This window comes from Myotis nattereri (genome assembly GCF_964212035.1).
Source record: "Myotis nattereri genome assembly, chromosome: 3".
In the NCBI taxonomy this organism is placed as follows: Eukaryota; Metazoa; Chordata; class Mammalia; order Chiroptera; family Vespertilionidae; genus Myotis; species Myotis nattereri.
Window position 1 is genome coordinate 159,112,750 of NC_138077.1, and position 27,576 is coordinate 159,140,325.

The 27,576-nt window shown below is 37.8% G+C and overlaps 1 protein-coding gene across 1 annotated transcript in view; it reads right to left on the minus strand.

Annotated features, from left to right (window-relative positions):
* Positions 1–6,535: 6,535 nt before the first annotated feature.
* The window catches only part of PTGFR (prostaglandin F receptor), a gene marked incomplete at both ends in the record, with an annotated part of 33,613 nt that continues 12,572 nt past the window's right edge, over positions 6,536–27,576 (minus strand). The window contains one exon of the mRNA XM_081085270.1: positions 6,536–6,865. Within this exon, the coding sequence (XP_080941396.1) occupies positions 6,536–6,865 (330 nt within the window). The remainder of the gene's footprint in view (positions 6,866–27,576) is intronic.

The following is a 27,576-nucleotide window of genomic DNA, read 5'->3' on the forward strand; positions in this document are numbered from 1 at the left end:
AATGACTAACAAAAGTATGAAAAGAAGCTCAACTTCATTAGCAATGTGAAATACAAGTAACATAACAACAAATGACGTAAATATGATTTATTTTTTCCAATCAGATCAGTGACAATGAAAAGATTACTGAAATACACAGTGGGTGATGTCAGGAATAGGGCGTTTTCTCTTAGAAGAGAATGGGAGCGCACATTGCACTATTTAGCAGCACATAGCAACAGTGAAAATGAGCATACCTTAACTCCTCCCTCCCCCTCCAATTCCACAAAACACATACATGAAAAGACGATGTAAGGACGTTCATCTTGTTCATCTTGAAATGGCATTCTTTGGGAACAAATACCATTATTTGAAAGCAGCAAGTAACTGGAAACCAAAGCAACTCTCCTTAAAAGAAAGTTGTTCAAGTATGTAATACTATTCAGCTGTTGAAAAGGATATTCTGTATGAACTGACAGGAACTAAAAACGTGCAGAACACAACAGCACATCTAGTATGATCTCATTGTTTTTAAACTAAAATTATATTGGTGTGTAGTAGTGTGTAGTATTGCCTCATTTAATGTGGGAAAGTTCACATGATGACAACAGAGTATTTTTTCAAGTTTTATTGAATTTTTTGGGTAACACTGGGGGTATTTTGTTAATTTGGATTTTACCAAATACTGAAATTAATTCAAATTAAATTAAATATGAAACACGAAGACTGAATGTATATCCTTTTATAAGTAGAAATGTAAAATATACTCCAAATCCAAAATATATTTCCTTTAGATTTCTATAATTCTGCCTTCAGTTTTTTAAGAATAAGATGTATGCCAAATGGTATTTTCACTATTCTTTCATAAACTATCTAGATTAACTAAATAATATACTTTAGCAAGTATGAGATTGTTTGATAACATCAAGATCTTCAGACTACATTCTCATAATTGCATGTCATATCTTTTTCGTATTACTTTTAGTTGCTATTCTTGCAGGGCAGAAAGACAGCAATGCAGACATTCTTTACAGTAACTCTCTGTGGAAACTTTAAACAGAACACTTGATACATAAACTTACAGCTCCAGATTAGTAAGATCTAATTTTAGCCAAGATTCTAATTTACTTCATATACTGTCATGATTGGGTTCGAAATGAAGGGACTGTTCTCACTTGGAAAATAAGAGAGGGAAAGTAATTTAATCTTGTTCCGGTGCTCTTAAAGTCCTCAAGTTTTCTGACAGTTTACTTGACTTCAATGGCATGGGGTATATCTAGGTACACATATTTCTATCGCAAGGAAACTGAAAGCACAAAGACAAAACTATATTTCAAACATCTTTATTTATTAGAAAGGTAACAATTTCAGACAATACTGCAACTAGGCAATGCATGGGCATTATATAGGAATGTTTCACTTCTCTCTCATTTTTAAGAACCAAGATGTTCACTCTTTATTTTATAGTGGTTTCTTATCATCTAAAATGTCTATTAATTGCAAACAGCATAGAAGGCATGTACGTAGCATTCATTCTGCCTTTTCTTTATAGACTAGAGGTCCAGTGCATGAAATTTGTGCACAGGGGGTCCCCTCAGCCCAGCCTGCACCCTCTCCAATCAGGACCCCTTAGGATCGGGCCTAAACTGGCAGTCAGATATCCCTCTCACAATCCAGGACCACTGGCTCCTAACTGCTCACCTGCCTGCCTGCCTGATTGCCCCTAACTGCACCCCCCTAGCCGGCCTGGTCACCTCCAACTGTCCCCCCTGCCGGCCTGGTTGTCCCACGCAGCCTGCTTTTCAGTCATTTGGTCACCCCTCACTGCCCCCCCCCCCCGCCAGCCTGGTTGCCCCACGCAGCCCACTGCTCAGTCGTTTGGTCATCCCTCACTAACCTCCCTGGTGGCCTGGTAGCCCCACGCAGCCTGTTCAGTCGTCCGTTCAGTTGTTTCGGTTGCGACAGTCACTTGGGCTTTTATATACATAGATTGAAAGATACTTAAGAGGAATGAGTCCTAAAGGTTTTCATCCAATGATGCTCCTAAATAATAAAAAAATTTTAAAAAGACAAACACATGTGGTTCCAGTTTGAACTATATTAGGAAGGCATGAATGGAAAAAAAAAATTTTTACCTAACATAGAAATCAGTGCTGTCCACCAATTATTTTCAGCTCTTCTCCTGGGCATGTCATATTGCATTTCTCTGTCCCCCTTGACGTGGGTAGGGCCATATCACTTGCTTTGGCTAGAGAAGTGTGAGCAAAAGTAATATGCGTTCCCTCCAGGTGGAAGCTCTATGAGCCAGGGCATGATGCACCATGTCGCCTTGTCCCCTGTAGCATGGCAAACAGCTACATATACTGTGGCAGCTGCTTTGTCTCCTGAGGTCTCTGAGGGGTTACAATGACCAGAGTTCCCATAGGTAAGATACAAACATGTGCGGATTTATGGCGCTGAGACTTTGGGGGTGTTATCACAAATATATCTTAGCTATCCTGATACTTCTAGGTCACTGTGTTATGGAAATGACCAGATTCCCATTATAAGTATGACCTACCTAGGTCAGGTGAGATAGGAAAAAGAAAGGTGATATCACAGTGGGGTGGGCAGAAGATGGATAGCTAAAGATAATAACGGAAAACAAGTTTAATTTCTTTCCATCTCATAGCACAGTGATTTTCAACCAGTGTGCCACAAGAATTCTGAAAACATGTGATCCTGGCTATTTAGTCAGGGGCACTGACCTCTTAGGGAAAAAAAAGTGACAAGTGCCAACACAATAGCTGTCCAGTGTGAATGAATCAAAATTATTCCTATTTTTTGTCACACAGGCAAAAAAAAATAGTTTTTGGTGTGCCACAGAATTTTAGTAATTAGTTTATGTGTGCCATGAGATGAAAATGGTTGAAAATCACTGGCATAGCAAATAAAAATGGGAGTTTAGTTTCAAGAGTTCCAACTTTTATATGACTTTCCTAAAAAATAACCACTCTTGATAAATACCAGTCCAAGTTTATTATAAAATCATTTGTTTGAAGTTTTAAACTGGTCAACACATGAAAATTATGAGTGGCACACTAATGCAAGCCTCAAAATATGCATATCAGTAGCTACTCCCTTACACAATCCAACAAGTCTGAAGAGCACAAAGTACATCTATTCACAGAAGACATTCATCTAAGTTGTCAGTCACAAGTTGAAGTCCAACATTATTTACTAGGTGGTAAAATATCCTGACACCCTGATGAAGAAGTAAGAAAACGTATATTTACATTCTATGTATTTGACCTTAGGCAGTTTATTAATTTGGAACAATGATGACAATACAGGTGAGTGTAGCGAGCAAGTTTTACAGAAAGTTCACTCTATGTATTAAACAGGTGCTCTTACTTGGGTTCTAAGATTAGACACACAACTAAGGCATGTTTTTCTTTTTAAGTCTGAAAATGGACACACAAGACCATTTGTTACATAGATGTGTGTGTGTGTTTGTGTTTGTGTGTGTGTGTGTGTGTGTGTGTGTGTGAAATTTAAAGTATCTTCCACTTTTGCAATACAGATAAGTAGAAGCAAGCTTCTGCCTTTAGAAAAAAAATCAAAAAGCATATTTCTATCACTGAGTTAAATCCACCAGTAAAAAGTCTGGTGTTGGGGATGCATCCATGGCTAATTATGAGTCAGCATTATCTGGCTCTGTATTCATAATTATAAAAACCCATTTTCTATTGGATTCTTTTTCTTTTTCTTTCTTTGGTCTTATTTTTTTAAGACTTCATTAACCTCAGGAAAAGCTTGGCACTTTCAAGTCATTTGCCCATAATAATATAATTCCCCAGAAATAAGATGACAAATAGTATAAGTTGCTTAGATACTACTTTACTCAATGACAAGGGAAATTCAGTTACTCTGGTCTAATTATGAATTTTAAAACAGGGCTTGAAAAGACAAAATTGGTAAACTGGTTGAACATTATTTGTACTATTTATGTCTAGTAATCTGAACAAATATGCTTCTACTTTGAACATTTATATGAAAGTTAGTGAATGCTTCACTCTATTATTCATAATACAATAAATTACTAACTACACTGAAATATGCATAATAACAGGAATAAAATTCTGAAGTCAGATATGCACATGGTTGTATTCACCTTCATTTCCTTGGGTGGGAGCCTAAAACAATGTAAACGCATTTTCTTTTACTAAACTTATTTCCAATTTTTGGTGTCTATTTCTTGGATTTAGCATCATCATAAAACACTTTAGTTGTCCTGAACCTGTGCTCAAATAATATAGGTAATCCTTCCGGGATATGCACAGAGTGAGTCCCCTGTCACTTCCCAAACCTTGCATGTTCATGCATTTCCACATATGGTCGTGTCCTAGAATCTTCTCCATAGAGATACACAGTGGCCAGGGTGGCATCACAGCAATAGAACAACAATTATGCCATGCGATTAGAAGAAGTCGCAAGGAAAAGAGGACTGGAACTCTGAATGAGTTTCTCCCTCACACGTCTCCCAGGTCGCTGAAGCCTCCTACCCAGCATAAGGAAGAAGGATGGAGCTTTGGTTCCCTGTGCCCCGGTTCACAGGACACCCACGCTCTTAAGCAGCTGTAAGAAATAGATATCATCTCTGAACCATCTCAAAGTTCTTCTGGGCTTTAAGTCCTCTTGAAACACAAGAGAACATTATATAATATAACAGCAATCATAAATTGCAATGGCTTTTTTAAAGCATATACACTGGAGATATATATACATACACAAATATATGCACATATATCTCACGATAAACATGTCATTGTCAATTTAAATTAAAAATGTACAAAATCTTTGCAATTCCATGTTTATTTCATAGCAAGAATTCTTGTGATTTAATTAGGCAAGTATTTATTGAGCATCTACTGTGTGCTCTATAAATGAGAATAAACTAAATTTGTATGATTAATCATTTACTAGTCTTAAATTGAGAATATATGTGTCAGTGTGTATATATGCGTTTCCCTTTAAATTCACTGAAAAAAAAATTGCTTGCCTTTAAGTCTTCAGTGAGACTATTTACTTAATTTATTTTAACTTATTCATGAGAATTTTCCAAAATTCACAAAAGTAGACAATAACTTCCAATGTACATTACCAATCAAAAGCAAAAACCTGTGAATGTAATTTAAGTCTAGTTCAACTGCACAAATTTCCTGGAGAATCTGAAATCAGTGTCACAGGAAAGATTAATTTTAAAACATACCCCAGTTAATGAAGACAATGAATTCTTTTACAGTTCTGTGATAAAGCAGAACTACCTGCCTAGGCTCTGATGTCTGATGGACCCAGGACTTTTTGAAGGATTACTAAAACTCCATGGGTTGAATTATACAAACAAGTCAAGAAAAAGTCTAAAGTATTCATGAGAAATTTGGGGAAAGATTATTACCCCTTGATCTCTTGGTTAAACATTGTAATGAGCTCCAAATGCCTGGCTGATTGCCAATCCTCCCTTTAACACTGGTAGCTCCAGCTTTAGAAGATTCTGTCCTACAGATTTAATGAAGCTGCTTTCAACAGAAATTTTTGATGTCCTTTGGTGAGAGAGAGAGAGAGAGAGAGAGAGAGAGAGAGAGAGAGAGAGAAGTGGAAAGCAAAAACACACTACCTGTAGATTGTCTTTGTATATTTATATATAGATTGTGCTTCTCTTGTTCTCTGACACAGAAATGACAGCTCAGAATAGAGTGCCTTTGCCAAGCTTCTTTGCACCTACCACTGGGTTGAAGTTCCGTTTGCATGATCCATGGCAGAGCTTCTCAGGAACTGCGATAGTGCAAATCGCCTCCATATGTGCTAAGAGAGAGCCTTTGTTTCTCTAAAAATTATTTATTTGCACTGGAATATTTTCAGAGGAAAGGGTGATTATTTGAAAACTAGGCAAATCTACAACTTACCAAGAAAACCACTTGCCTTCATAATAACCAATGCAAGCAGTCACATTTGTCAAATATGACAAAGATAGACACATTCTAAACAGGCTCGCAAGACCAGGCAACCTGACAGCCACACCTGGTGTATACAGAGGTCATTATAATAAGCCACGGTGCTTCCCATGTGACATGACCATACCTATATTGGCTGAGGTCACAGGATGAGGCCAGATCAAAAATCAAGAGCGCTTCATTTCATGAAGCCTAGTCTATAAAGAACAGCTACGGAGCAGGGACCCCAAATAGCCATTTCATGGTGCAGGTAGTTTTAAGATGCTCTTAGGCAAACAGGCCAAGTGAATGCTTTAGGACTCAACAGAGTCACTCATTCCAAAAGCAGGAAATAACCCAGGTAAGCCCAAAATTGTTTTCAATTTGACTTCCATGGCATTATTTCATTGTGTTTATCTGCAGTTGACAAAACAAAGTGAAAATGTGCAATTAAACAGTTAATTTTACAAATTTCAAAAGCTGAATCTGACCAAAGTGCCCCCCAAACTACTTGCTGAGGCCGGAATATTCCAGTTAGGCTTTAAAAAGTTATCCAATTAATTAAAATATTGCCAAAACGTTTCTTAATTTTGTCCCATACCTACACTGACTTGCTGTCCTATTAAACTAGGTGATTGCTGATTTACTTTTTCTGCAACCGGTGACTCAGAAATCGCAGCAACCTTTAAGGAATTTTTAATGGAGCTAAGCTCCCACATATGTAAGCTGATGACATGCACGCCACAGCAGCGTCGGGCAAGCTTGTAGAGATTCTTCAGGACTGCCTTCCGCAGAAGAATATACACCCACGGATCTAAAATTTGATTCCATGTTGCCATTCGAAGAGCAAAAAGTGTTGTTTCACAGGTCTCCTTCGAATGATTTCCATTTATTCCAATGTTGGCCATCGTCAGCTGCAAAACAAACAAGGGAAATCAGTTGATAGACATTTTCTCAGTCCTACAGTTTTCTTGTTTTTATTTTTTAACTTAACTAGCTATGCTACAGGCTATTCATTTCACTTTCCACAATAGGATGTTATTTTACAAAATACTGACAAGAAGAAATGAACAATGGCAGAAACATTGATGCATACATCTGAACCCTTTGAATTGAAATTGACATCAGAACTGCAAAAATGATAACTTACATGGTAAGTCAAATGTACACAAATTGAAAGACCCTAGAAGGCAAACTCTGATACTAGTAACTGGCGGTTCTGAGAATAGTAAGTTCAAGGCCAACACACATTTGTATATTTCAAAGAAAAAAACATGTATTTGTGTAATTAAGCCAAAGTATAGATAAACTATACATAGGAGTTTTAAAAATAAATTTAGAGTATCTGATAGTAACTTGTACCCGGCCTACCATACTTTTCTGAAATGTCACTTTTAGAATTTTCTTCTTGGTCCCTACAATGATACCAACGTCTTCTGTTTCATTTTCCCTTTTCTACATCTCTCATAACCTGAACTTGGCTAAAGCATCCTCAAAAATACTATGGAATTTTCTAAGGGCTTTGAGGAAATGAGTTCCCCTCTGTACTACTGTTCAGATTTGATGTAGATTTTGGTCTCATGTGTTCATTTTCTGACTGCCTATGATGAAAAAGAGACCATATTGTGGAATAAATTCCATAAACAGTCCCCACTGTATGTGAGATCTGGTCTAATCACTGAGCCTAGCCCTGGCTTCTAACTAAACATCTGCAGAACAAACAATTGTTGAAAAGAATTTGGCTATAAAAACGAATAAATGAACAAAAGGTGAAACTGGAAAATTAAGGGGCGCTTAGACCATTACGCGTCCAGGATAAAGAGAGGATGTAACAAAGTCTAAAACCCAAATGAGAAGAAGATCAAGTCTTCTTGGTCTTCTTAATGGACCTCTATCAGAAGGAAATGTCTTAATTGGGCCTGATGATACTAATGGTTGAAGGATAAATGTTCCTTGTCAACACCTTCATTATTTACACAACAAAGTACAAGCTACTCTTTAGCTGGCTCCCTGATTATGCATCTGAAGTGCACCTCTACAGTCAATCTCCCTGCAAATACGCTATGCTCCAACCTCTGTGAAGGCTTCACTTGTCCCAGACGCACCATGCCCTTCTGCGTTCTTCCTTGTGTGACTCTCTTCGTTTTAAACTGCTACTCCCGCTTTTCTGCCTGATGAACTCATGTCCATCCTTCAAACCCCATCGAAAACTAAGCTCACTTTCATGAAATCTCCCCTAGCTTCACGGAGACGAATCAGCAAGTAGCTTTCTCCTTTGTGCTCCTAGAGCACCCTGTACTTACCCAGTTATAAATAAAGTCCCCGCTATATATTAGGTCATTTGTGACACTGCAAGATAATTATGCACTTATATGTGTATCTATGAGCATCTCTTCTTTAATATTCATTTCTTATATCCAGAACAAAGCTAACACCCGGGGTGTGCACAATAAGTGTTGGAATGAATAAAATTCTATTATTTTATTAATTGAGGCTATTTCTAGAAGTCATCTGAGAAATCTGGTCATCCATCACAATAGTCTAATATTTTGAAGCTTAAAATGCTAATACAATAGTATCCACTAGTGAAGGATTTATAAAGACCATGCAGATCAGGAGGAAAATGGTTCTTTCCCACTTGGTTCATTTCCCAGGAGAATAATGTATCAAACAGCAGGCCTAAAGATTTTGTCTTTAAATAAAATCAAACAAGTTTCAACACACAATAAAAGCACAGTACCCAGTACCTGGGTCAAGTGCAGACTACTGCTCCCTAAGTTAGCCAATAGGATTGAAGAAGTAAACCTATATGGGCCCAGTTTCCTTTAGAAGAAAGCAGGGCCAAGACCCAATTGGCAGTTGGATTGAGATAATGTCGCTAATATTTTTTCTTTACTCATCAGATATGTATTGATTATCTGCTCTGTGCTAGTCAATGTGCTAGGCATTAAGGATACAATGGCAGACAAGTAGATACATGCCTGCCCTCATGGGACTTATAATCTATTTACTAAGTTTGGTGGGGGAGGGTGTTCAAAGATGAATGAATAAATATTTTTCTTGCCTCATAAGTATTAAATGAATGTATTTTCTATTACTGACTAGATATGTTCCTGCGTATCCCAGAGACCAGTCAAGATGCTGCTCTGCATGTATGGGAACACAGATGGTCAGTGTAAATTGCATGAAACAGATGGGCCTGGTTGAGAGATTGGCAAATTTAAAATTGCCTGAGTTATGCCCAGCCAGCCGGCATGGCTCAGTGGTTGAGCGTTGACCTATGAACCAGGAGGCCACAGTTTGATTCCATGGTCAAGGCACATGCCCGTGTTGCAGGCTCGATTCCCGATCCTGCAGTAGATAGTCGATCAATGATTCTCTCTCATCATTGATGTTTCATCTCTTTCTCCCCCTTCCTCTCTGAAATCAATAAAATATATTTTTGAAAAATATAAACAAAAATGATTTTTTTAAAAAGGATAAAATGGCTGAGTTACATGGCATGCATTTCTCTGATTCTCCTCTCTCCTGTGCACACATTGAGTCCTCTGCTGAGACAAGCCAAAGTCCAAGCTCTTCTCCAGAACACCAGACAGAGTGCCCTGGCATTTACTCTCACTCTCCCTCCTTCCTTCCACCCCCAGCCCAGCCTGGAAGAGAGGTTGCTCTAGGGATGCCTGCCTGGCTGGGAGAAGCACCAATCCTTTAGACATCATCAAAGATGTGGGTGGAGTATTAATGTAAAAGAAGGATCATTAGTACATTATTGACAATAGTATATCATTGAAAATTTGGGACAACCTATGTATCCAACAAAAGATAAATTATGGTAATTTCACATAATGAAAAAAAATATGCAAGCAATAATGTTTGTGATTCAGTATTAAAGTTTTTAAAAGCAAGTTACAGAGCTGCATGGATTGTGTGATTCCAATTTTGAAAAAAAAAAAAAAACACACCACAAATATGTAATTTTGTGCATGCATAGGAAAAAGACTGAAGTATATGTCAGCGTTTCCATTGGTAAACTCTAAATAGTAGAACGACAGGATTTTTATTTTCTCCTTTGGTTTGTCCTTAATTTATTAATATTTTATATAGATTATGCATTTCGTTTGTAATTTGTGCTTTTTCCCCAAGTAATTTATTGAAATATACTATTGCACTAAAGAATTAGAACTAATGTGAAATATTTATGAATGTCTTTGTGTGTGTGTGTGTGTGTGTGTGTGTGTGTGTGTGTGTGTGGCCGCAGAATTGCCTGAAAAATTCAATTCCTGATAAGACTGGCAGAAAGAAGTGAGGGAACTGGGGTAAGAATGAGGAAAGCCTGCCATTTCTCCTGGGCTCTGTCAATAGTCACCACACAAGCCTTGAAATCATTCTTCTCTAGTCAGCATACATGACCTTGTATTCTAGAGAGTCATGTGCATATTCTCATCATAGGCACAGCCTTTCCTCTAGTCCCCAAGAGCGACCTGGTACATTGAATTATTACGTGTAATTTTCTGAGAGATCTGTCTTTGGATGTTAGCATGTTACAATTGTTCATCTTTGTTAATGATTAGAACTCTAACTGAGAAGTGGACAGGGCCAAATACTCAAATATTCTATGGAAAAAAATCAATTAATTGATGATATCTCTAAGACACTCAAAACAAAGATAAGAAAGAAATACTGAGGTCAAAGAATTGTATAGAAAGAAAAGTTTATGTTCATTGTCAATTGCAAAGAATGAAATAGATAACACTTGCAATAAAATCTACATTCATTTAGGCCATATAGTACAATATGTCAATGGTTAAGGTTGCAATATGAATGAATCTGCCAGGCTGCTTTACTCATAGATAACAGAGCTCATGTTCACTAAAGATTCATTCTGGAAGTTATTCTGTCATCCCTTCTCTTACATCTGTATATCTTTTAGTCAGTATGAGGACCCCAGTGCCTGCTCATAATGAAAAGCAATGGTAAATCAAGAATTATGCTTCTGTCCCTCTGCGTAGTCATAAAGGTAAACCAATACAGCAGGGAGTCGTTTTTGAGTGTCTACTGTGTCCAGATACCATGCTAGATGGTAGTGATGCAGGGATGAATATTTAGAGAAATCCTATCTGACAAGATATATTTTGCTTATTTTATCTATTTCTCATTTTGATCTCTCACACTAAAATATACTCTTGAAAGCATATTTTTGTCTGTTTGTTTCTCTGCAGCCCCAGCAATGGGAAGACAGTAGGGAAGTTGATATTTGTTGAATAACAAAGGCCCTATGAGGCAAGACTGGCACAAGCAAAATTATGATGTTGTAAATAATAAAGGCATGTAAAATATATCACAGGCAAGGCTACTGGCACATGATCCCTATGTGGTGACTAAAAGGTGTACTTTTTTTGCAATTTTTGTAGTACATCAAAACTTCAGTTATTCAGATTTGACTAATTTTGAATTTCTGGTGATTCCACTGCAGGCTGTCTGAATTTCTCCTTGGCACTCTTTTTATGGAAACTTAAATGAATGTATAATCAAAACCATATCTGGTGGAATGTCCAACTTGTTTAGGTACAAAACCATTATTTAGGTTATCAACATCTATTTTCACACAAACAATTTCTATGACAATTATGCATGGTCTCACCTAGTCAGTGAAGCAGGTGTTTTCACACGTAGTTATCTTATTCCAAGAGCCAGACCATTCCTTTCCTCTTTTCTGTCATCATAGAAGACTAATTCAGGGACCATTATTTGGGGAATGAAAGAACACTCTGAAGTATAATTCACTGATTTACAAGTTATAGCCCCTTATAACATTATCATCCACAGACTGCTCTTTAGGTTTGGCACTTGAATAATCACAGAGATAGGGACTAATTGTGATTATGTGATTACATCCCAGCCTTCCTGGATGATCAAAAAGGTCCATCTGGAAGCTTTGGCAAAAGACCATTCTATTACATCTCATGTGAGAAGTTTAATCTTTATGTTAATTTGGATAACTACTGTCACAGCACCTCTGAGTATTAGCAAATGAGAAATGTCATTTTATTTTAACTTCAATGGCAATTTTGGAAAAGGCACATCATACAAATCACCAAATCCACCTCAATTCAACACATGACTCTCAGACTTAAAAATATTGGTGGTGATTTAACTTAATCGTGTTTATTTTTGCAAAAGATTATTTCATCTCTGCAACAGTGACTACAAGAACCTTCAGAAAAAAACATACTCTTGTCCAACTCCAGAATAATAGGCTTAGAAAAGAAAACAGTTAACAAATTGAAGTGCAGAGGGTCTGATGGAATATATCTTTTCAACTATGAGCTTTATTCATACCTAAAGTATATACATGTCTACATTGTTGAACATAGATGGTCATAATAGTTCAGTCATTTCCCACTTATTGGATACTCACTAAAACTACATATTTTTCACATGATGAATGATTCAGAGTTAAGACAGAAATATTACAATAGGGAGGAATAAAAGCACAAAGGGGTATGGTAATTCTTATTCCACAATTGTTCCAAAATACAAAGAGTTGTGCAAATAAACTTTTTCTGGCTGGATTTGTTAGTAGAGGCTTAACCAATGACCAACATGACAACACATTCCTGTCTCTACCCAAAGACTTTGAAAGTTGCAAAGAAACAAGAAAACAGGACATGCAGTGTAAAACCGCTCCCTTTAAAGTGGGATATTCCCGCATGTAACACTTTATATGCCTCTTCACCCCTTCATGATAACTGAGAAAATGATGTGTAAAATAAAATAAAAAATTAAACTGAACAATTCATAGGGGAAAAAGATGTATAATACCAAAAAACCCAAAAAGTTAATCTTTCTAGAGAAGGTTCATGCATAGGATCCATGTATTTTCATTTGCTATTCTAGTCCCTTCTCCCAGACCTGCACTATTTTTGAGTCTGTTTATTGGGAAGCGTTATGCCAGAACTCCTTGGAATAACTGTCCATGGTTCTCTGCTGCTAATCCCTACAAAATGCTATTGCAATTTCTTTCTATGACACTTTTCAAGGGAATAAAATATAGTCATTTATCCCAGAATACCAAAATAATAAACATTAAAAATAAATAAAATTTATATGTTATGTTGCATGTGGTGATTTAAGGGAAAAAATAAAAAATATAAAGTGAATACAATCAAAAGATATGAATATTTTCAACAATAAAATTTTAAAAAAATATATGGTCTACAGACCAAATAGCAATTGTACTGAGTTCCAATGAAAGTAGATTTGTCATAACTGAATGAGAACAAGGGCGACTCTTTCACAGGCTAGCACCAATTCTCAAGAACCAGATATTCAAGGAGGTATGGGATCCTGAATCATGGGAAAGGCATTAAGTCTCCTTTAAACCAGAGCACCATGCTGTACTACCTAAGAGTGAGACATTCGGACACGAATAATAGCAACAAACGCTGGAACTGAGTGTTTCTCTATGCTAGGGAGGTTCTTCTTTCTATTAGGTCAACTAATCCTCATAACAACCCTATGACATATGTGAGAGAAAACTTGTGTGAATCCATGTCTTAAGGAATGCCTTGGACTTTTTGAGACCATTCATCTCTAGTCTACCCCAAAGTGCTTATTTACTAAGCTTAAAGGAAAGTTACACAATGAAAATGAGTCTTAAATTTTTAATTCTTTTAAGGTGGTGTGTCAAACATCTCCCCCGAAGCCTTTACTGTCCTTACGGAAGGGTTGTAATCTCTAGTCAAAATTGAGAAGAACTGGGAAAGGTGAAAAGGAGAGACAGGTGCAGAGATTCCCACCTGGTCAGCTCCCAGAAGGGATTGGGGGCCAGGATATGGAGGGAGTATATTCAAGGGGCTACAGCCAGTCTTCTCTGTCTTAGAGGTCTTTATCTTGGCTAAAGGACTTCTGCCCTCCCTGAATCTTCTCCATAACAATTTGTTAGATTCAACTACTGTTAAACTTGCTGACTAATCAATTAGCTTAATTTAACTTTAGAGAAGCTTTGGTCCACCTACTGCTGACTGTAAAGTATCTCTGTCAGTATCTGACACCTCCAGCCTCAGGGGTGGTCCACTGGGGTGGCTTAGGCATAGTAGGAACAATGGAAGTTCTTTGCCCCACTGTGTCTTCAAAGAAGGGTAGGGGGAAGGGAAGGGAAAAGGCATGTCAGTACTTTATATATGTATTTATCAACCCACTTCATCTTGGCTAACCTTCCACTGTGGTTACTATTTTTCCGATTCTGCAGATAAGAAAACTAAATCACAGAGATGTTAACTTGCCCAAGTCACAGTGCTGGTATGTGGCAGAGGCAGAATTTAAACCCAAGTCTATCTGATTTCAAAGCCTATGATCTTTCACTACATCACTCCCCGTAATGTGACTTGTGATGCTAGGCTACATTTATTAACAAGACTAGTAGCCCTGCGCACGAATCTATGCGCCAGTAGCTCACCAGTAGCTCTCCACCCACTGCCCTGCCCTCCTGTAGCTCCCTCTGCCCCTCTGTCGCCCCCCCCCCCATAGTTTGCTGCCCTGCCCCCTCCTATAGCTCTCTGCCACCCGCTTGTAGCTCACTGCTCCACCCTGCTGCTGATCTGTGAACTGGTTGTTACTCGGTAGGTCCTTTAGTTCTTATTTTATATTTTTTTAACCCAAACTTCTGAATATATACCTATTCAATCCTGTTAACAACTCTGAGGAAAGCAGTATTTTCCCTATTTTATGATGAAGGCACTAAGGCACAGAGAAGTTAAGTAACCCAAGGTCACCCAACTAAATTATGGTGGAGTCAGAATTTGACAAGAGCAAGATATGGGCAGTAAGGACTCATGTATTGGCATCCTTGGCATTGGTAGAACACATTTTATATGTACATATTTATTGATTTCAGAGAGGAAGGGAGAGGGAGAGAGAGATAGAAACATCAATGATGAGAGAATCATTGATTGGCTACCTCCTGTATGCCCCAAACTGGGGATGGAGCCCACAACCTGCTCATGTGCCCTGACTGTAATTGAACCATAACTCCTGGTTCATAGATCAATGCTCAACCACTGAGCCATGCTGGCCAAGCAGCAGACTTCATTTTTAACTCTTTAGGTTTCTATTTCTGCTTTCCTATGTCTAGTGCTCTTTCTAGCTGATCCTATCACTCTCTCACCCAGTATTTCTATTAGTATACTTTCATCGGTATAAATTTGAAACATGCTAATAAATGTATTTCTCCAAACTGCATGTGCCTATAACAACAGATGTGACTGACAGGTAAGTCAGATGAGTTGAGCAGCACACAACTGAGGTGACCTTCAGAAGGATGGTTGTGAAAAGGATGTAAGGGCGGAGGACAGCTGTCTGTTCTGGAATGGAAAGGTATTTTTTAAGTATTAATTCATAGATGTAAAGGGATAGAGTAAGACAAAGCTCAGCATCTTTTTTTTCCTTCTTCCTATCTACCCCATAAAGAATGGCATGATTTTCATCTCAACAGTCCCTTTCCTCTCATCCTTTTGACTTTTGACTGGTCTTCAAGATGTTTAATTCTTATTTTATATTTTTTAACCCAAACTTCTAATTGTTTTCCTTACTCCATCATTTCTGTTCTTTGGCAATGATGAAAATTTAAAAAAAAATCAGTAGGCAAAATTTTTAGGTCTTAGAAGAAGAAAACATGTTATGAAAATATATGTATGTTTGCTTTTATGTCCTACCTTGTTATGATAGTTGTTTTAGTCATTTTACTTTGAACTGTGCTTTTGAAAACACTGTAAACTCTGGCTCTTTCTAGCCATTATTACCTATCTCAAACCCATAGTTAGGCTAACAATATATTTCTTATGCTCTAAACTCTGGCAATGATAGACACATAAGATATTTTCATCCTACTAAAAAAATATTGATCTAAAATGTGACAACTTAAGTAATTATTAGTATCTAATCTATGAAATAAAGAGAATGCAACTAGTTAGAAATCAGTTGTAGTATTGAAGGCACACTGCTTTAGGAACAGTGGTATAAAGACTACTTTGACTGGTGGCGACACTGTGTCAGTAGCAAAAATGGACTGTAGCAGAAGGTGTTTCAGCAAAACTTCCGCCCTGAAATACATGTTTTCCCAAAGGGAAATTTCCAACAGGTAGAGCTGGTTTATTACTACACAAGTTTGTAATGTTGCTTTCAGTAACATTAGGGCTACGTTTTATTATATCTTCTTTATAGGTGAACAAATTGAGATGCAGAACACATAGCTCAGAAGGGTCTGAGCCAGGATTATAATCAGTATAATTAACTCCAAAGTATGATGTGAGTATAGTTCAAGATGAAATCAATAGACACTCTGGGTTACCTCACAGGTAACCCAGTCAATTAATTAAAAATAATTCCATTTCATGCAGGCACTTGAGTCAGTCTGGCAGTTTGGTCACAAAGATAAGACAACTTCTTGATCATTAACATTTTTTTCAATTTTCTGAACTTATTTCTCTGGAGTTATGTAGCTATACTTCTCATTTTCCTTCAGGTCATATAAATAGCAAACTGAAAATTAATCTTGCTTTATTATTATTCAATATATACACGACCATTCACTTGATAACAGCCTACTGGCCTGACTCTGATTAAATTTACCCTCTCCCATGTAATTTTCACCATTTCAAGTACATGTCTTACCTTGATTTGCTTCCCTAAGCAGAGAACACAGTTGGAACCACCAGACTTCTGACCCACAGAACTGGGAGATAATAAAGTGGGCACTGCCTCACACTGCTAAGTCTGTGGGGATTTGTTACATAGCAATCGAAAACTAATGCAGTACTTACGAGGGACTTAAATTAGGAAGCCGTAAAATTTATATTCAAAAATCTACAATAATCATTACACTCAATGGAGAAAACATAGATGCATTTTAAGATCTGAAAGAGAAGGGTGCCCCTTATTGCTACCACTGCTTGATGTAGTATCAAAATTCCTGGTTAATACTATAAGGAAAAAATGAGGTATATAAGAATTTAAAGAAAAGAGATAAACTTTTGTTATCTGGGAGTGATTAGAATCAATACAATAAAACCAATAAGAGAGTTCAGCAGATGCTGAATACATAACCAACTTAGAAAACCAAAAACGCTTCTCTACACTAACATTATAAACTATAATAAAAATACCAATAATAGAGCATAGAAATTACAAAGTACTTAGAATTTACTTAATAAATAAACAACGCCTTTAAAGATGCTTACAATTTTAACTTCTGTTCTCTATTTTTTCAAAGTTTATATTATGAACATATATTATTTTGCTAATGGAAATATACCATATCAATTGTGACAGTCAACATATTTAGAATATTGGCACCCATAAGAACAGCACAGGCAATTAATAGATAGTTCAGCCACACAGGCATGTGCCCAGTGAAAAAAGCCTTGCACCTTATTAATTAACTAATTATTTGAGTAAGTTAAGTGAATATTATAAATCTCTCCCAGAACTGGCTGGGAAGGATAAAGTTTAGCCTCCCACTTCCTCTGAAGAATCTCTCTCAAGATTTTTCCTATAGTCAGGACAAAGGGAATAGAACAAATACATTTAGATCAACAAGGCAAGATGGCTTATTTAAAAGATTGCAGGGAGCAAAATCTAGAGCTGGCATAGAAGGGAGAAGAATGTGTCTATGAAGCTGGAGAATAGGAAAATAAGCAAAGGGAATGAACTATCACGTGACCTGCACCTGACCAGCAGGCTACCCATCCTATCCAGACTGAGGGGACAGAGTTAACAAGTGTAGCTGAGACTGCATCTCCCTGCATGAACTCAGCTGCTCCACAAATGTGAATGCTGCAGACCCTGACATTACCTGTTTTCAAATTATGAAATATCTAGAGGCCTGGTGCACGAAATTCATGCACGGGGGGGGGGGGTCCCTCAGCCTGGCAGGCACCCGCTCCAATCCGGGACCCCTCAAGGGATATCCGACTACCAGGATCGGGCCTAAACTGGCAGTCAGACATCCCTCTCTTAATCCGGGACCGCTGGCTCCTAACCACTCACCTGCCTGCCAGCCTTATTGCCCCTAACTGCCCTCCCCTGCTGGCCTGATCGCCCCTAACCGACTCTGCCTTGATCCCCACCACCGTGGCTTTGTCCAAAAGGACATCCAGAAGACATCCTTTTATTAGTATAGATAAGGTTAAAAATTCCTCATGGAGCTTGATTCTCAGACCCCGGGAGTCATCAAAAGATAGTAATTAAAGCATATCAATATACTTAATAAGCACTTTTACAAAATCCACCAGATTAATAAGTACATTTAACATAAAGTGCAGTTTAGGAGGTCAAATTGCTTTCACTTTATAAACACATTTATAACTAGGCTACTGAGACACCTTCTGTATACTGTAATTATGATTGATCCTAAACTGAAGACAAATCATCACCAAACCACACTAATGATTTACTCATATGACTAAGAAAGGTCTAAATAATCTAACAAGTAGGTCTGAAAATGACCACCAAAGGCATCTTTATGGTTGTCCTTCCCTTAGAGAATTGTCAGCAAAATTTCATCCTTATACTACTGTAAAACTGTGGCTCTAATTCCAGCTCCCTTCTTTCCATTATATAAATTCTCTGTAATTTTTTCCATCAAGCTATCAAGTTTTGTGGTATTATTTGCAATGCCAGGAAACCAAGCCCGTCTTCTGTGGTTATATAGAAGACATTGTATTCTCAAGAGGTTTTGCAAACAATACCACAAAAATGGCCTTAAAAGAACCTGACTTTTCCCATAATAAACAAGAGGAGATAAACATATGTAATTCACAAGAAATTAGGCTTTGCATTCAGGTAAAAGATTTGCTAGAGAAGGTGGGCTAAACTAGCCTTCAGATTTTCCCAGAAGGGTTAAATAGGAAAAGATACAAGAATCAAAACTACCCTTATCTCAAATTGCAGAGGCCCCAAATCCCAAAATTTAAAATGGTTTATGGTTGACTTCTTAGAGAAGAATTGAATTTATTAAAAACATTTATATTAAGAAGCACACCATGAAAAGAAAAAAGGTGGTACTCACCTATAATGGCATTTGCTACAAGTTTATGGAAAAGAAATCGGTGTGAAGAAAAGAGGAGGTAATTTCACCCATGGAAGAAAAGAAAAGAAAGCTTATAAATCAATGTGTAAATCAAAAGACAAGAATTGGATTTCTAGAAGAGAACTCAGTACTTCACTAAGACCACCAGAGACAACAATGAACCTGAACTCAAGGAAACTTTGGTCGAGAACTCTCTACCCTTAGTCGTTTGGCATAGACTAAACACAGACGAAGTTTCTCAGCAAAGCTGTTCCTTCGAAGGCCGTGCGCACTTGCCCACGGGGTTCTTTTGTAATAGAGTAGTTCTGCTCATGCCTCCTCAAATAAACTACAAATTCTTTTGAAGTTAGTATCCCACTTTAGTCATGTTTATATGCCCATGTAACACATGTGCAAATGTCCATGGTAGTCACTGAATGAATGTTTTTCAAATTACCACTGCGTTTAGTGAAACTCAGTACCAAATGGAGTAATGGCTAGAATAGTAATAACAACCATCACACAGCACCTCTCACTGGACGCTTACCAAGTAGGCACCATGTGAAAACTCACGTTATGTGATTAAATCAGTGATATAGTTGGGATTATTATCCATAGCTTTAAAAAGTTAAAATTGAAGCTCACAAAGATCCTTAATAATTTTCCAAAGTACATGTGGCCAGTATGTCCAAACTCAGGTGCTGAAAAGTTTCTGCGCCTACAATAGGTTCTAGAAGCTCACGTAATTAGAAGTAGAGATTCAAGTATAAGCTTAGGCAATTCAGTATCGTCATATGATGTAGAGCCAACACTGATGAAGATGTGAAGATGCCCATTGATACAGACAACATAAAATGATATATCTTTGCATATAGCCAGTGCCTGTTAAATATCTGGTAAGTGAATGCAGAACTGAAGTGGGAAATTCAATTCCTTTTCCAAGTCACACCTACGAAGGTCCTAAAATGAAATGACCACTGGTCCTTCCTTTCCAATAACAGAAGCTGGAGAATAGTTAAGCACCCCGACTCAGAAGCACAGCCTCTTCTTAGTCAGATTTGCTGAGGCTCATTAGGTGGGGCCATTTCTCTTGCTATGCCCAGGAAGATTCACTTCTGTGGGGAAACTTTAGAATATTTCAAGGTCCTAGAGAAAAGTTCTGCAAAATAAATTGGTATGCTGCGTTCATGTTTTACGCTGTTTAAACAGTGAGAACTATGACATTAAAGCCAAATGGTATTTTTTTTTAATTCCAGAGTCAAAGCCTAAATAAACTCCAACTAAGGGACATGGAAACTCCGCGCCCATAGCCCATCTGACATGTAAGATACACTCTCCTATCTTATGTGCATGTACATCCTCATACTATAATCATAAATGCATCAATGGCTGAAAATTTCTCTTTTGTAGTAAATAATTATTAGTGCATTTCTCTAGAAACAAATCATTTATAACTAAAACATGGAATTATCTAATTTGTATGTGTTCACACATGTGGGTGATTAAAAGAGAGCCAAATAACTCCATCTCAAAAGCAAGATGCAAATGGCTAATTTCATATTCTTAACTAAATGAATGATAATCAAAATGCCCTTTGCTAAACCAGCAGAAATATATACTGATTATCTAGCAAGTAGAATAAGGTATAACTAAATATGTTCTCTTTAAAATTTTTGCCACAAAGTAGAATTTTATTTCACGACTGAAGGAGAATCATTTTGAAAGTATTTTCCTTGTTACCCACAAGCTAATCTTAACAATGATTTATTATTTGCCTTGCTTCCCAATATAAGTTCTAGCAAAGTAATTAATTCATTGCTCATGTGTCAAATGAAACTTCAAGCGAACAACCTTCTGCTATATTTCTGCCCCATTGTAACCCATTTTCTGTCCAGCAGCCAATGAGCTCTTCTTAAACCATGCATCAGATCATATATTTCCCTTGTTAAGAAACCCTCGAATGGTTTCCAATCAAATTTTAACCCAAATTCACCAAGGCCTACAAAGTTTTAGACAATCTGACCCTCCCTCCCTTCCTCTCTATCCTCAAGTCCTACCACCTTCACCTAAGATCCCCTTGTTCTAGTATATAGCCTTTCTTTTGTCCCTCACTACAAGATTTTTAAAAATTTATTTGAGAGAGAGAGAGAGAGATCAATTTGTTATTCACTTATTAATGCATTCATTTTTGATTCTTATATGTGCCCTGACTGGAGATCAAACCCAAAACATTGGCATATCAGGATGATGCTCTAAACCACTGAGCTACCTGGCCAGGGCCCCAGCACTGGTTTTTGTGCTGGTTGTTCCCTCTGCCTCCCCACCCTGCCCACATATCTTCCCATAGCTGGCTCCTTTTGTCATCCAGGGCTATCCTCATGAGGAGGCCTTCCTTGACCATCCAACCTCAGTAACAGGACTTTCCACTATTTGAAAACATCCTGTTGTTTATTATCTCTCTCTCTCCAAAGAGCTCCAACCCCTGGCAACCCCCCTCCATGCCCCACCCCTGGAAGAATGTAACCTCTTTGGAAGAGGGTATGCTGCCTGTCTCATCCAGCACCAAGGCTTTAGCACCTGGAACAGTATCTGATACATAGAGGGCACTGAGAAAAACATTAAATGAATAAATGAATGAGCATTTCTGAACATATTATATTTATGGATTTAATTATTTTTTTGTAGTGACTTCTCACTAAAGTCACATCTTCAGCTCTCTTTAAAAGTCAAGGGCAGCCCTAACCAGTTTTGCTCAGTGGATAGAGCATCGGCCTGCAGACTGAAGGGTCCCAGGTTCGATTCCGGTCAAGGGCATGTGCCTTGGTTGCAGGCACATCCTCAGTATGGAGTGTGCAGGAGGCAGCTGATCGATGTTTCTCTCTCATCGGTGTTTCTAACTCTCTATCCCTCTCCCCTCCTCTCTGTAAAAAAATCAACAAAATATATGTTTTAAAAAAGTCAAGGGCAATGGCATCTTCCAGCTGCCAACATGCCTGGGTCTGACTGCAAACAGTAGTGTCTTAATGGCAAAACTATCAGATTTTGCAAGACGTTTAAAATAAACAAGCTGTTCAGTGAGAGATGAACACATTTTCAAGATAAAACTTTGTTTTGTTGTAATCAAAATTCTGAAACTGGTTCCTCGTGTCACTCTCTGGTTTTAATCAAAGCCTCGCTGGTCCTGCACAACATTCAGCAAGGGCTTTTCTCCCCTAGATGGGGCTTTAACCTTTCAATGACCAAAGAGGAGAGAAAAAACATGTTTCAGAGGGTAAAAAAATTCTACACAAAATCTAGGTTAGTTTTAATACTCAAAACCAACTAACAAAGCTGCCATGTTATTTCTAAATTGATTTTTTTTTTTTATTTTGCCCAGATTAATTGGGACCCAGTTAGGTAGGGGACAGAGAAAGGTAGGTGACCAAGTGCATTGTCAACGTTCTGGAAGGAAAAAGTGAAGCAAATTCTTTTGTTGTTAATCCTCACCTGAGGATATTTTTCCATTGATTTTTAGAGAGAATGGAAGGGGGAGACAATGGGGAATTTTAACTAATTGATTGATTCTTACACTCTAAAATCACGTTTTAAGCAAGAACTTCACATTTAAAATGATCATCTCAATTATAGTGTTATAGTAATATTTCAAAAACTTTACTCTTTTCTTTCAAAAATAACATCCTATCTAATAAAGATGGAATATGCTAATTGACCCTCACACAATCACAAAGATGGTGGTGCCCACAGCCACAAGATGGCAGCGCCCAGTCCCCTCAGCCCTGTTGAGGTGTCAGGCGCGTGGCAAGGCCTGCCTCTGGAGTCCCCCAGTCCCTTCAGGCCCCCAGCCGCCCAGGGCCAGCCCGAGGTGCAGGCAAACCTCGATGTCGGCTGCCCAGCCACCCTGGGCCACCCAAGGCACAGGTAACCAGGACCAGCTGAGGCTTGCGCTGCCAGCAGTGGCAGCAGCAGAGGTATGATGGGGCATCACCTTCCCCTGATTGCCGGGTCGCCTCCCACCCCTGAGGGCTCCCGGACTGTGAGAGGGGGCAGGCTGGGCTGAGGGACACCCCTGCAGTGCATGAATTTTCATGCACCGGGCCTCTAGTTTTAAAAATAAAATTCTTATGTGATATCATTGCAATTATATATCATAGCTATGAGAATGTTGTTTAAATTACTAATTTCATTTATGATTAAAGGATTCTAACAAATGAGCTGCATATTCCTTGAACCTTCCAAGTAGTATACCAGGCACTGCAGGAAATAGAGTAGAAGAATGTGACTTTTACTCTGTCATAATTATATAGAACTAGAGGCTCAGTGCATGAAATTCTGTAAAAGTAGGGTCCCTAGGCCTGGCCAGAGATCAGGGCCAATCAGGGCCTTCTGGCTGCTGGCTGAGGCCTTCCTTAGTTCTATGCTTCCCCCTGGTGGTCAGCGACATAATAGCAAGCAATAGAACTCCCAAGGGGACATTTTGTATATTAGCCATTTACATATATAGAGTAGATATATTTATCCATATCAAGAGAGATAAAAATGTGCACTAAAATAATCAAAGCAGGTTTCCTAAGTAAAATTATTATAAATTAAATAAAAACAAATCAAGATTTTCTGAACTAATAAAGTCAAATTTGGATCAGTGTGATGTGCTGTAATAACATATTCTTCTTAGAGTCATGATTTTTAGCCACCAGTCACATATACATTTGACTACACTACATGCTAAACCATGCAATATTGGCATTATACTTATGAAACAATGGACTTTCTTCTAGCAATTTTAGAAGAAAAAAATACATGGTACCTTAACAAGCATCCATATATGAGTGTTCTGTTTTACTAATTTTAATTATAAAAGCATTATTTAAGGAACTACTTTTACCTGTTCTTAGAGTCATGATAGCACATTCATCCTTCCCTCCCCACTTCTGGCTGGGTAGATCTGTCACTGAGTAGGGAGGTCTACGACTGAGTTTCTCCCTCTACCCACCACAAAGAAGGATCCTGACTGTTCCCCACCAATCCAGCTGGTCTTCCAAAATACTGACCATTCCTGGCCAGTATGGCTCAGTTGGTTGAAGCGCCACTCCCAGACACAGAAGGGTTGTGATTCAATCCCCAGTTAGGCATGTACAGGTGGCAACTGATCAGTGTTTCTCACATCAATGTTTCTCTCCCGCTCCCTTCCTCTCTCTCTCTAAAAATCAATAGAAACATATCCTTGGGTGAGGAATATATATATATATTTTGACCTTTATCCTTAAAGCTGAAATATTTTTTTAGTGTCTTGGCCTTATTGTTGGGTTCATGTGGAGACAGGAGGTAACAGAGAAATAGCTCAGGACTCATCAGTTTCTAGGCTTTGATGGGTGCCTGATTACACAGTGCATCATTCAGAAATCACCCTGAAGCATGATCCTTAATTCATAGCTTCTTTGTCTCTTTAATGCTGCTTACTAGATAAATAATCTCTGAGTGAGTTGAATGGATTTCAACGTGAGTTAGGCAACCGTGTAATACAAACCAAGAAGTCCAAGAGAAAGATGGCATCAGTGCTGCAGTCACATATTACTGTCAATTCATACTTAAGGGGGGTATTAGAGACAAGGGCAGCAATATGGGTAAAATAGGTTATCTATTCTTCTTTACGACCCAATATAAAATGGCTTGCTAAATAGACAATGTAGAAATCCACATCAATCTAAAACTGTCTAAGTAAGCAGGCTGGCTTTTATATTACTACTGTTTGCCTTAGACACACAAACCTAAAGTGGGCAATTGGGAGAAGGTAAACAACACACAATGGAAATCAATCCTAGACAAACTGCTGTCTTTCCCACCATCCAGGAAAGCTTTTCCCAAGCTGATTTCAGCATCTGTATCCATAGATCAGCCTGCTATGAGCTTAGAGAGATGAAGGAGAAAGGCAAAGATCTCCTCTAAATGCCAAGCATTTAGAACTGCTTGCTATATTTTATTGATTGAAAACAGCAATTCTCTATATTCCCTTGAAATAAGGTACAGTCTGCCTTAACTGTGTGTTTAGACTTTCAGTGGAGAAAAGAATCACCACACACTCTATAACAGCTTTAAAACCACATGATACCATCAACGTTTATAAAGACTATAGAATTTTTTAAAAAAATTCTTTGGTATATCAGGTAGTTTCTTTGGTTCAGAAATAGTACATGAGCGAAATATTGACATTGTCAGTCACAAAATGCCATTAACGAAGCACGCAGAGGTTAAACTGCATCAGGAACTGATCCTCTGCTCGCTGCAATGAGCACAGGAATGCTGATAGAGATCCCTGTCGCTACTGCTGTGCTGCAATTTGGAAACGCGGAGTCGGAAGGCATTCTCGCACTTCTTTCTTCCTATATGCAGTTCTAGTCCAGTTTTCCCCCAAAAGCGCATTTCTAACTGAAGCAGATCCAAAAAAAACGCTAGGTCGGAGAAATGTTCTCAGAAGTTCCTTCCTAGCCTTGGGCAATTCCAAACTAAAACCCTGAGCAGAACCGGGAAAGGGACAGTCCAATCACAGGTGGGGAGGTCTGCTGGTGTCTGCACTGGAATTTTCCTGGGTTGAGGCAGAACTGACCTGCTTTCTAAACTAAAAATATAGCCATGGTCTTCAATTCTCTGACTCCCTACTGGTTTAACTTCATATTTCCCAAGTTAGTGAACTAACGCGCAGCTACCAGAATGCAGGCAACAGAATAGAGGAAATTTACTCCTGATGGTATTTTTTTTTTTACTATCAGAAATCTGGGACCAAGCCCAGGGGTATTGAGGGCATGACAGTGGCAAAGAAAAGCTCTACTTATTCAGTTTGAATATTATCATGATCCTGTATTGCATTAATAAGAATGGCATTAGAGCCCTAGCCGGTTTTGCTCAGTGGATAGAGCATCAATCTTTAGACCAAAGGGTCAGGGTTCGATTCCTGTCATATCTTGGTTGCAGGCTCCTCCCTGCCGGGGGCCCTGGTCAGGGCTCATGCAGGAGACAACCAATCAATGTGTTTCTCTCATATTAATGTTGCTCCCTGTCTTTCCCTCTCTCTTCCACTCTCCCTAGAAATCAATGGAAAAATATCCTCGGGTGAGGATTAACAACAACAAAAGAAATGGCATTAGAAGTTTCTTAGACAATACCAATAACAGTAAATGCACAAGAAAATGCAAAATACTCAAAAAGTCTATGCTATTATTGCAATAATAATACTTACCTTCAGTGTAAGATAAAGAAGAATTCAAGGCAAAATGTTTTAAAGTGGAGAGGGAAGGTTGCCTGATATTTGTAAAAGGAGTGCATTCACAACAAAGATGGAACAGACATGAATTTTTGACCTCTGATGACATTACATTGAAATCCAAAACCATTGAAGCCTATTAGAAATAAATATATCAACTGAGAAAACACAAATGGAATGAAATTCTAAGTCCTCATTATTTGAAACGATAGTTAAAAATAAGGAAATGGGACCCTATAAAATATTCTTGGTATAGCTATGGTTTGAACTTTGTAACTTTAAAAAAAGGAGAGAATGTGGATTCTTTTCAAAATCCCATAAAATATTTACAAAATCTGATAAGAAGTTAACTAATTTGAAAACAGTAAGATTTATAAGTTAGTATAAGAAATCATTAAATTATTAAACTATACAATGCTCTGCAAATGCAAAATGTTATACAAAATGTTAGTAGAGAATGGGAATGGAGAATGACTGTTTAATGGGTATGGGATTTTCTTCTGGGGAGATAAAAATATTCTGGAGAAGATAGTGGTGATGGTTGCACAACATTGTGAATATGCTAATTGAAACTGAATCATACCCTTTAAAGTGGTTAAAATAGTAAAATTGTAATGTGAATTTTGTCACAATAAAAATAAATAAAATAAAGGTGACAAGTCAATGCTTTTTTTATACACTGTTATGAAAAAATTGCTGAATTATTATTCAAAGCATGACTTTGATAATAGGGCAGGTAGATAATGATAACAAATGGGAACACTCTACATTGTAATTGATACACTGACCATAAGTCTCAATAAAATCTGAAGAAGATGGCAGTTGTACATAAAGATAGCTCAATAAGATGTAATACAAGGTCCAGAAAGATCCAAACACATTTAAGAATTTCAGATATAATAAAGGTAGACATTTAAAACAGTTGCAGAAAGATCATTCAATAAGTAATCTTGAGACAACTAGCTAACCATTCAAAAGAAAATTCATATTGTTAACTTGAAAACTAAACCAAAATAAACTATAAATGTATTAACACCATGAACACAAAAAACGAAAGGGCAAAAGTGCTATAAGATAAAAAAGATGAATACTGATATCACCTTAGCCTGAGAAAAGTATCTCTTAACATGAAACAGAAAGCAGTAACCACAAAAGAAATTATTGATTAAATTCACTACTTTTATAAATTAAAATACTAAATGAAAAGGCTAACCTTGAGCCTAGGGAAACAATTGCTTTTATATTTGAAGTAGAGACTTGATGCACAAAATCCATGCACTCGGTGGGGGGGAAGGCGGGGGGGGGGG